Here is an 11,958-nt window from a genome sequence, read left to right on the forward strand (position 1 = left end):
TTCAAAACGGTTTCTTTTAGTTTTATTTTAAATAGGCAATCCACTCACACAGTTAAAATTCTAAGGGCACAGGAGGGTATGTAAGATACAATTTCTTTTGCAGACTTGTTTCCTAGCTGCTTCCCCTCTCAAAGGCAACCCATGTGGCCCTCGGACATTAGATCATGCCAGTAAAAACATGCGTGTGTGTGTGTGTGTGTGTATTCATACTCACTAGACCTCTTTTTTTTTGTTTGTTTGTCAAATGATCCTTTATTGAAATATTTTCCTTTGTGCTTCTTAACTAACTGGGCATTGCACAGCACCACTGTTGATGTCATCTATGATGCCATGAGGGTGGCAGCCATCAACATTACAGCCCGCAGACTGGGCAGTCCCCAGGATTTCTTTAATGGTTCCAGTGAGTTCTCTGGCTAAAGATCGGTGCCGCATCTGTCGAGGAATGTTGATGATCTCATCAAAAGTGACATTCCCACTATGTTGAATATTTTCCTGTTTCTGTCTGTCTCTTGGTGGTTCCTTGAGGGCTTTGATGATCAGGGTGGAGGCAGAAGGCACCACCTCAATCTGGGCCTGTCTGTTCTGAATGGTCAGTTTCACCATAATCCTCAGGCCCTTCCAGTCACCCATTGCCTTGGCAATGTCATCACCAGCCTTTTTTGGAGACAGGTCCAGGGGGCCGATCTTGGGGGCCAGTGCAGACGTGGCACTGACTTCACCCACAGTGCACCTCAGGTATACGGCTTTGATCTCGTTGGGGTCACACTTCAGCCGCATGGTGTAGGCAGCTATTGTTGGATGAACCCAGATTCTGGATGGCCAAAGAAAGTTGCACCTTGGCCTCCTCTGAGCTGAGAGCCAAAAAGCTCACTAGACCCCTCTTAAAAAATTCAAAGGTTGGCTGGGTAGCGTAGCTCATGCCTGTTATCCCAGCACTTTGGGAGGCAGAGGCAGGTGGATCACAAGATCCGGAGTTCGAGACCAGCCTGGCCAATATGGTGAAACCCCGAGTCTACTAAATATATTAAAAAAATTAGCGGGGCGTGGTGGCACATGCCTGTATCCAGCTACTCAAGAGACTGAGGCAGGAGAATTGTTTGAACCCGGGAGGCAGAGGTTGCAGTGAGCCAAGATTACGCCACTGCACTCCAGCGTGGGCGACAGAGTGAGACTCTGTCTCAAAAAAAAAAAAAAAAAAAAAATCAAAGGTTGGCCCATGGCACACAGTGTATGAACCTTACTTTTCTCACCTAGTATGTCTTGTAGATCATTCTATATCAGTATGTAAAGAACATCCTAGATATATATTTCAGATGAATATTATTCTACTCTAAAGATAGACCTCAATTTATATAGCCAGGACCCTACTGATGGACTTTTAGGTTGTTTAATAAATGTAGCCAAATTTTAGAATCTTAGAAAATGGAAGGTCATTTAACCCCAACTCCTACCACCCTGCCTAGGTTTTTTTTTTTTTTTTTTTTTTTTTTTTTTTGGTAGAAATGAGGTCTTGCTTTGTTGCCCAGGCTGATCTTGAACTCCTGGCTTCAAGCTATCCTCCCGCCTCAGCCTCCTTCCCAAAGTGCTGGGACGCGCCCAGCCCTGCCAAGGAATTATTTCACGATATCTGACTGCATGCCTGAGACCCAGCTGCAATGTCACCTCCTCTGGGAAGCTCCACCTTCCTCTCCCTCTCATCACCTTTGCACATACCTTAGCCAGAGCCCTAATCACATGATATTATTTAGGCAAAAGCGTGATAACCTTGCTTTTGTATCTTCTCAGCCCTGCCCCATTGCAGAGCACAGTAGGTACAGAACCAATGTGAATTGATAGTCCTTGAGAGGGGACGCCTCCAAATTCTGCTGCCTGAACACTTCCAGTAATAGGGATCTCACTTCCTGAAAAGCACATTCTGCCTGTGAAAGGCGGTATCAGACAGTCCTTTGATGGAGCAAAGTCTGGTTCCCATTGGCTCTTCCCTCTGGGTTCTAGTGCATCTTCTAAACACAAATGTAATCCCTCTTCCAGATATTTAAGATAACCTCATTTCTCTAAGCCAGATACCCCTCCCCCTCCCCTCCCCTCCCCCATTTCCTTTGGACTCTGGTTGCAGATCCTGGGCCTTCTAGCATTTTCCTGCAGACACTTTTTGATTTGTAGTATCATTCATTTAAAAGTGGTCTCTGTCCGGGCATGGTGGCTCATGCGTGTAATCCCAGCACTTTGGGAAGCCGAGGTGGGCAGATCTCTTGAAGTCAGGAGTTTGAGACCAGCCTGGCCAACATGGTGAAACCCTGTCTACTAAAAATACAAAAATTAGCCAGATGTGGTGGTACATGCCGTCATTTCAGCTACTTGGGAGGCTGAGGCACGAGAATCACTTTAACCCAAGAGACGGAGGTTGCACTGAGCCGCGATCATTCCACTGCACTCCAGCCTGGGTGATGGAATAAGACTGTGTCTCAAAAAAAAAAAAAAGTGATCTATTACACATCTACCAGAATAGCTGAAATTTAAAAAAAAAACTGACCATACCAAGTATTCACCAGGATGTAGAGCATTAAAACTCTCCAGCACTGCTGGTGGGAGTATGAAATGGAACAGGCACTTTGGAAAACAGTTGGCAGTTTCCTAAAAAGTAGTTAAAGATACAGCTTTCATGTGACCTAGCCATTCCACTCCAAAATGTTTACTCAAGATAAACGAAAGCATATGTCCATTCTAAGGCATATGCTCCTAGCAGCTTTATTTGAAATAGCCAATGTCCATCAGCAGTAAATATATCCATGCCATAGAATTTGACTGAGCAAAACAAAACCTGCTTGAACAGGTATTGATACAATGACAGTGAACAACATTGATGAATCTCAAAATAATTACGCTGAGTAAAGAAGCCAGATGAAAATTAATGAGTCTATACTCTATGATTTCATTTATATGAAATTATAAAAAATGTAAACTAGGCCTCACATCTGTAATCCCAGCACCTTGGGAGGTCGAGGTGGGAGGACTGCTTGAGCCCAGGAGTTCAACACCAGCAGCCTGGGCAACATAGTGAGACCTTGTCTCTCTCTCTCTTGTTTTTTTTTCTTTTGAGACAGTCTCACTCTGTGTTGCCCAGGCTGGAGTACAGTGGTGTGACCTTGGCTCACTGCAACTCCACCTCCTAGGTTTAAGTGATTCTCGTGCTTCAGCGTGCTGAGTAGCTGGGATTACAGGCATGCACCACCACACCCAGCTACTTTTTGTATTTTTACTAGAGATGGGGTTTTGCCATGTTGGCCAGGCTAGTCTCGAACTCCTGACCTCAGGTGATCTACCCGCCTCGGCCTCCCGGTGTGCTGGGATTTCAGGTATGAGCCACCATGCCCAACCAAAACCTTGTCTTAAAAAAAAAAAAAAAAATTCGCCAGGCGTCATGGTGTGCACCTGTGGTCCCAGCTACTCAGGAGGCTGAAGTGGGAGGATCACTGGAGCCCGTGAATTGCGGCTGCAGTGAGCTGTGATTACACTGCTGTATTCCAGCCTGGACAACAGAATGAGTCCCTGTCAAAAAAAAAAAAAAAAAAAAAAAATCTGATCTTACAGAGTTATTACCTTTCAATGAATGGTATATAAAGGAAATAAACCTAATATTGCAATTGGTCCATCATGACACTCAATGAAAAAAAGCTACTTTTATAGCTTCGTCACTCTGGCCTGTCATAGTATTTTAAAATCTTCATTCTGCATATGGCAGACCTCTCATCTTGTAACATCTTTATATTTGATGAGCAGACCTACCTGCTTTCATTAGAATTTCTAGCACAAATGCTGAAATGGACCAGGTCAAAACCTGCCCCATGGCACGTCACCATTGAGTCTCCTCCAGATCCTTGGGTTAGGAGAAATGAGTTCAGTGTCATATTTTAAAGTGCGACAGCGAATATGCCAGCTAATGTAGAAGATGTCAGAGGGGTGTAGTGTGGGATGAGCTTGAAAGGGGAGCAGCAGCTGTAGTAAACAGCATGGTGGTTCCTCAAAAAATTAAACAGAGTCACCATATGAGCCAACAATTCAGTTTCTGGTTATATACCTCAAAGAATTGAAAGCAGGGACACAAACAGATATTCATATGCTCATGTTAATAGCAGCATCATTCACAATAATCAAACGGTAGAAGTAACTCTAGTGTCCATCCACAGATGAATGGAACAACAAAATATGGCATATATACATAATGGAATCTTATTTAGCTTAAAGTAGGAATTTGCATAATGGAATATTATTCAGCTTAAAATAGAAACTTGGTATGTTTTTTGTTTGTTTGTTTTGAGATGGAGTTTTGCTCTGTTGCCCAGACTGGAGTGCAGTGGCGTGATGTTGGTTCACTGCAGCTTCCACCTCCTGGGTTCAAGTGATTCTCATGCCTCAGCCTCCCGAGTAGCTGGGACTACAGGCGCCGACCACCACGCCCAGCTAATTTTTGTATTTTTAGTGAAGACAGGATTTCACTATGTTGGCCAGGCTGGTCTCGAACTCGTGACCTCAAGTGATCTGCCTGTCTTGGCCTCCCAAAGTACTAGGATTACAGGCGTGAGCCACCACATCTGGCAAAACAGAAACAGAACGTTTGAGCTTTGAAGACATTATGTTAAGTGAAATAAGTCAGACACAAAAGGACAAAAACATACTGTATGATTCCACTTATATAAGGTGCCTACCCATAGAAGCAGAAAGTAGAATGGTGGTTGCCAGGGGCTGGGCCGGAGGAAACAAGGAATGGGGAGTTACAGTTTAATGGGTATAGAATTTTCCTTTTGAGAAGCTTAAATGTTCTGGAGATGAATGGTGGCACCGGTTGCCCAACAATGTAGATGCTGCTAAACTGTACACCAAAAAGTGATATCAACAGTATATTTTATATTTTATATTATGGATATTTTATCATGATTTTTTCTTTCTTTCTTTTTTTTTTTTTTTTTTTTTGAGATGCAGTTTTGCTCTTGTTGCCCAGGCTGGAGTGCAATGGCGTGATCTCGGCTCACTGCAACCTCCGCCTCTGGAGTTCAAGTGATTCTCCTGCCTCAGCCTCCTGAGTAGCTGGGATTACAGGCACCCACCACCACACCCAGCTAATTTTTTTTGTATTTTTACTAGAGACGGAGTTTCACCATGTTGGCTAGGCTGGTCTCGAACTCCTGACCTCAGGTGATCCACCCCCTCCTCGATCTCCCAAAGTGCTAGGATTACAGGAGTGAGCCACCACACCTGGCTTATCATGATTTTAAAAGGGGAGGGGAGCAGCGCCTGCTTAGCAGTAGGGAGGACCTGGCTATGGGCTGGGTGGACAGCTGAGTTGGGATGAGTTGGAGAACAGGCTCACCTTGTCAGGACTGGGAGGTGACAGGAGAGGAGGCTGAGCATGCTCTGCTGAGCCTTGAAGTCCAGAGTGAGAAATTACGGTTTGAGATCTGAGTCACTTCTTGGGTCAAGTCTTTGTCTCCTGGTTAAAAAACAATTTCCTTGGGGTGGAGTAATCCAGGAGCTCTAAAGGTAGTAGGTTAAATTAATGCGGATTGGTTTAGTCATCAGCCATCGGTAGGGGGTTTATCATCAGAGAGTGGGGGCAGGTGGCATAGGACATTGTCCAGGGGTCTGATAGCTCTGGGCTTGTGTTGTGATTTCTCCATTCCCTGGCAGTGTGCCCTAAACTAGTGAGTGCCACCATTTCCTCATCTGTAAACTGGGGATAATAGTGACCTTGCATAACAGGGTTAAAAGGAAAAAGAGTTATATGCTAAGTATTTGCCACTTCTGTCTTCTTTCTTCTGCCAAGGAGGAAGGATGGCAGTTGGCCTGTTCAAATGCTGTTTCAAGAGAGGTGAGGCAGAGCAAAATCCAGAGTAGATCAAATTTCTTTGAAAAAGAAAAGATGAAGGCAGGGCGTGGTGGCTCACACCTGTAATCCCAGCAGTTTGGGAGGCGGAGGCGGGCGGATCAGTTGAGGTCAGGAGTTCACGACCAGCCTGGCCAACATGGTGAAATCTCATCTCTACTAAAAATACAAAAATGAGCCAGGCATGGTGGTGCACACTGGCAGTCCCAGCTATTTGGGAGGCTGAGGCAGGAGAATTGCTTGAACCCAGGAGGCGGAGGTTGTGGTGAGCCAAGATCGCACCACTGCACTCCAACCTGGGTGACAGAGCAAGAAGACAGCAGCAGAACTAGGTCCAGGGTGTGGGAGAAGAGAAGCTGAGCTGCTGTGCTGAGGACTGGGACTTGGGCAGGGATAGAAGCCCCTTGTGTTTTGTGAAATAGTTTCCTCTCTGTGCTTCCCCAAGAGACTCTTAGAAGAGACCTACTATGGTGCTTTCTAAGCAGTGTTGGAATCTCAGCTGTTTTTGAATGCTGGGACGGTGGTTCAGTACATCTGGGTTCCATTTGCAAAATGTCTGACACATTTTAGGAGCTTAACAAAATGCTCAGTTATTCTACAAGAAGACAGATCTGGGAGCTGGAGAGATGAGGGCCGGGTATCTTCAAAGAGCAGACAGAACACCTTCCTGAGATATCAGGCCACTAGGTTAGGTTAAAGGAGTGTTTTTAAAGGAATGTTAGGTCCCCATGCCTTTCCTCTCTCTAGAGCTGCACTGTTCAGTATGGTAGCCAATAGCCACAAATATTTGCATTTTATTATTTTATTTTATTTTTTTGAGACAGCCCAGGCTGGAATGCAGTGGCACGATCTCAGCTCACTGTGACCTCTGCCTCCTGAATTCAAGCAATTCCTATGCCTCAGCCTCTTGAGTAGCTGGGATTACAGGTACGCACCACCACGCCTGGCTAATTTCTGTATTTCTTAGTAGAGATGGGATTTTGCCACGTTGGTCAGGCTGGTCTCGAACTCCTCACCTTAGGTGATCTCCCCTCCTCGGCCTCCTGAAGTGCTAGGATTATAGGTGTGAGCCACCTTGCCCAGCCAGTATTTGCTTTTTAATTAAAAATGGAAAATAAAAATAAAAACGATGGCTCTCATTCACACTTAGTCGTACATCAAGTGCCCAATAGCCACCTGTTTTTTGTTTTTTTGTTTTGTTTTGGGTGTGTGTGTGTGTGTGTGTGTGTGTGTGTGTGTGTGTGTTTTGAGACGGAGTCTCACTCTCTCACCCAGGCTGGAGTGCAGTGAGGCGATCTCGGCTCATTGCAACCTCCACCTCCCGGGTCCACGCCATTCTCCTGCCTTGGCCTCCCGAGTAGCTGGGACTACAGGCGCCCGCCACCACGTCAGGCTAATTTTTTGTATTTTTAGTAGAGACGGGGTTTCACTGTGTTAGCCAAGACAGTCTCAAATCTCCTGACCTCGTGATCCGCCCGCCTCGGCCTCCCAAAGTGCTGGGATTACAGGTGTGAGCCACCGCGCCTGGCAATAGCAGCATGTTTTTTTTTTTTTTTTTTTTTTTTTTTTTCTTATTTTTTTTTGAGGCTGAGTCTTGCTCTGTCGCCTGGACTGGAGTGCAGTGGCCGGATCTCAGCTCACTGCAAGCTCCGCCTCCCGGGTTTACACCATTCTCCTGCCTCAGCCTCCCGAGTAGCTGAGACTACAGGCGCCCGCCACCTCGCCCAGCTAGTTTTTGTATTTTTAGTAGAGACGGGGTTTCACCGTGTTAGCCAGGATGGTCTCGATCTCCTGACCTCGTGATCCGCCCGTCTCGGCCTCCCAAAGTGCTGGGATTACAGGCTTGAGCCACCGCGCCCGGCCTAATAGCAGCATGTTAATAGTGGCCACCATATTGGACAAAGCAGATATGGAATCTTTCCATCAGCATGGAAGGTTCTGTTGGACAGCACTGTGCTAGAAAGATGAGGAAAAAGCCAAGTAGGTCGGTTTGTTTATACCCTGAATTGTTCCTCAAAGGATCTGAGGCAGCTGTGGACAGCCTGAGGCCATCAGACCAGAGCCCTGTGGCTGGAGCGGGGGAAGGTTGGCGTGTGGGCTGAACCCAGTCAGGAGTGGAGCCACAGAGAGAAGCAAGGTCCCAGTTGGCTGAGCTCCAGGACCCAGATAGGAAATGGGAGGAAGGTGGGGGTGAGGTTGTTGTGGGAGTGAGTGTCAAAGGACAAGGCCGTGTGCAATCAAATGTTGAGCAATGAGTCTGCTGCGGGAAGAGGCTCCCCCATTCCTCTTAGCAGCCTATGGTTCTCTGACCTGTTTAATCAAGGAGTCTCCTGTGCCCTGCTGTTCTCAAGTACAGATTCCAAATTCCAGCTAATCAGATGCAATTACAGGATATTGTTGGGTGCAAGTTCTGACTTGCAGCACCTCGGGTAGGATGCCAGGCCTGGGTCCCTGCACACCGCCTGGCTGGTATGTTTTCAGCAGCCGTCCTGGAGGCGGTGGGGCCAGGAGACATCCTTCCTGGTGGCGGTGCTGAGAGTGGAGAGGGTGGAGGGAGCCAGGCCTGTGTGGTATCCTGCAGCACTTTCAGAGCAAAGATCTGCTCCAGGGATGGATTCTTCTTGAGGGCAAATCAGAGTTTAAAAAATATTCATTAAAAGTGACTTTGTGTTAAACTCATTTCTGGGGATTAAAGAAAAGCCAAACTTATATTAAGATCATTTTAATTTAAGCTTTGTTGGGAAGTTCGAAGATATCGCAGGGTGGGTTGGAGTGCCAAGGGAGCAGCTTCTTATTGCTTAATTTGAGATAATGTATTCCCGTAAGTTTTATTTTTACTTTTATTTTGAGGTATAACAGACTCACAGCAAAGCACACTCATCTTTACTGTACAGCTTGATAAATTTTTACATATGTATGTACCCATGCAATCTCCACCCAGATCAGAATAGGGAACATTTCCATTATCCTAAAAGGTTCCCTCACCTCCCTCCCGTCCATCAGTCTCGCCCCCCAGAGGTAATTGCTGTTCTGATCTACCACCAACAATCAGCTTTGCCTGTTCTTGAACTTCATATAAATGGAATCGTACGATGGGTGCCCATTTGTTTCCTGACTTCTTTTGCTCATAAGCCTGTGAATGATTTCCTTCCTTCCTTCCTTCCTTCCTTCCTTTCTTTCTTTCTTTCTTTCTTTCTTTCTTTCTTTCTTTCTTTCTTTCCTTCCTTCCTTCCTTCCTTCCTTCTTTCTTTCTCTTTCTTTCTTTCTTTCTTTCTTTCTTTCTTTCTTTCTTTCTTTCTTTCTTTCTTTCTTTCTTTCTTTCTTTCTTTCTTTCTCTCTCTCTCTTTCTCTCTCTCTCCTTCCTTCCTTCCTTCCATCTTTCTTTCTGTCTTTCTCTTTCTTTTTTTTTTTTGACAGGGTCTCGCTTTTTCACCCAGGTTGGAGTGCAGTGGCATGATCACAGCTCACTGCAGCCTCAACCTCCCAGGTTCAAGCGATCTCACCTCAGCCTCCCGAGCAACTGGGACTATAGGTGCGCACCACACTCCCAGCTAATTTTTTTTTTTTTTTTGTAGAGGCAGGGTCTCACTATATTACCCAGGCCAATCTTGAAATCCTGAGCTCAAGTGATCCTTCTGCCTCGGCCTCCCACTACACCCAGCCAGCCTGTGAACTTTTTTAGGATAAATGTTTATAGCTACAGATTCATAGTCCTTTACCTGAAACCCCTGGGGCCAGATAGGTTTCTGAATTCAGATTTTTTCTTTTTCTTTTTTTTTTTTTTTTTGAGACGGAGTCTCGCTCTGTCACCCAGGCTGGAGTGCAGTGGCCTGATCTCAGCTCACTGCAAGCTCTGCCTCCCGGGTTCACGCCATTCTCCTGCCTCAGCCTCCCGAGTAGCTGGGACTACAGGTGCCCGCCAACACGCCCGGCTAATTTTTTGTATTTTAGTAGAGACAGGGTTTCACCGTGTTAGCCAGGATGGTCTCGATCTCCTGACCTCGTGATCCGCCCGTCTTGGCCTCCCAAAGTGCTGGGATTACAGGCTTGAGCCACCGCGCCCGGCCCCAGATTTTTTCACAGTTTAGAAAAAAGCCACGGTGCGCACACTGTATATTATGAAATACCCACCGCAGGATCTGGGGCAGCACCTGGTAAACACATAAATATTTTTAAGCAAAGTCCATGAATATTCACACACTAAATGGTGTAAATAAAGGCTGTAAATAGCCTTGCGTCAGTTGGGGGCCATTTTGTTGCCAAATAAGTTCACGTCAGGTTAAGTTCTGCAGTCAAATGTGTTATGATAAGACTTGTTTTATCATATGGTTTTCAGAAGTTCAGGGATTTTGAAATTGAGAATAAGGGATGGTGGACCTGTTAGTTCTGGACTAGCCTTTGGCTGTGTGGTAGACAAATCCCGAGTAGTCTCCCAGGCAGAGGGAAGGTTGCAGAAACTGGCTGCCTCATAGGAATATGGACTGCACTGTCCACCAGGACAGCCTCTCCCAACCACAGCTCTCAGAAGTCCAGACGTGAACTCCTGGCACCGAAGGCACATCTTTGCTGTGTGGGTATTTTCCTGGGATCTCTACCTTTGCTTAGATTTTCAAAAGAAACCTAATACTTAAATACGGTCAAGAGCCCCAGCTAGAAAGCATCCTTGAGATCAAAGAATTGCTTAGCTAGAGCCCTCAGTTATAAACCTGAGTTTGTTTCTGAGGGACGTGAGTCTCAAATGAATGACGTTTCAGTGATTGGCAGTGGAGGGGAGTGAGAAGGGGCAGACACTGCAGATTGAGAGTGTGGAGAAAGATGGGGCAAGAGAAGTTAGGATGAGTGTGAAGGGAGCCAAGAAGAGAATACACACAGGTCTCCATGCGGGACTGAGCACGGAAGAGATCATCCCAGGGGTTGGGGGTTATGTCTTCAGTTTAGGAGCCTGCATGGAGCATCTACTAGGTGCAAGGCGCTCGGGATGCAAAGATGAATAAGAGCTGCTCCCTGACAGTGGTACCTATTTATGGCTGTATTGCTCCTCTCCGAAGAGCTCTCTTTTCATTTTCTCCCTCCCCTCTCCACCCCACCTCCCCACCAAAGAAAACACACACACAGCCAGGAGTGGCCTTGAGGTTCAGGCCACAGGCTCCAGACCTTTTGGACTCTTTCTTCCACTCCCATTCAAAGTGCTTGGGTCCAAGGGGATCACGGAGGCCAGGAGTTTGAGACCAGCCTGGGCAACATTGCGAGACCCTGTCTCTACAAAAAATTTTTTCTTTTTTTCTTTTTCTTTTTTCTTTTTTTTTGAGACAGAGTTTCCCGCTTGTTGCCCAGGCTGGAGTACAATGGCGTGATTTCGGCTCACCGCAACCTCCGCCTCCCAGGTTCAAGTGATTCTCCTGCCTCAGCCTCCCAAGCAGCTGAGCTGGGATTACAGGCATGCACCACCACACCTGGCTAATTTTGTATTTTTAGTAGAGATGGGGTTTCTCCATGTTGGTCAGGCTGGTCTTGAACTCCCGACCTCCGGTGATCTGCCTGCCTTGGCCTCCCAAAGTGCTGGGATTACAGGCGTGAGCCACCTCACGCAGCACAAAAATTTAAAAGTTAGCTGGGTGTGGAGGTAACACGCTTACTCCTACTCAGGAGGCTGAGGCAGGAGGATGGCTTGAGCCCAAGAGGTTGAGGCTGCAGTGAGCTGTGATTATGCCACTGCATTCCAGCATGGGTAGAGCAAGACCCTGTTTATTTGTTTGTTTGTTTGTTTTTTTCAGACAGATTTGTGCTCTGTCGCCCAGGCTGGAGTGCAGAGGTGCAACCTTGGCCCACCACAACCTCCGCTTCCAGGGTTCAAGCAATTCTCCTGCCTCAGCCTCCTGAGTAGCTAGGATTACAGGCACGGGACACCACACCCGGCTAAGTTTTGTATTTTTAGTAGAGGTTTCACCATGTTGACCAGGCAGGCCTCGAACTCCCGATCTCAGGTGATTCGCTCACCTCGGCCTCCCAAAGTGCTGGGATTACAGGCGTGAGCCACTGTGCCCAGCCGACCCTGTCTCTTAAAAAAAAAAAAAAAA

At 46.5% G+C, this 11,958-nt stretch overlaps 1 protein-coding gene across 1 annotated transcript in view; it reads right to left on the reverse strand.

Annotated features, from left to right (window-relative positions):
- Positions 1–279: 279 nt before the first annotated feature.
- The window catches only part of LOC111543150 (60S ribosomal protein L12-like), a 14,839-nt gene continuing 3,160 nt past the window's right edge, over positions 280–11,958 (reverse strand). The window contains exons 2-4 of the mRNA XM_023213020.1: positions 8,341–8,413; positions 5,335–5,421; positions 280–851 (exon numbers count right to left, since the gene is read on the reverse strand). Coding sequence (XP_023068788.1) covers positions 280–851; positions 5,335–5,421; positions 8,341–8,413 — 732 coding nt within the window. The remainder of the gene's footprint in view (positions 852–5,334; positions 5,422–8,340; positions 8,414–11,958) is intronic.

This window comes from Piliocolobus tephrosceles, chromosome 5 (assembly GCF_002776525.5).
Source record: "Piliocolobus tephrosceles isolate RC106 chromosome 5, ASM277652v3, whole genome shotgun sequence".
NCBI lineage: Eukaryota > Metazoa > Chordata > Mammalia > Primates > Cercopithecidae > Piliocolobus > Piliocolobus tephrosceles.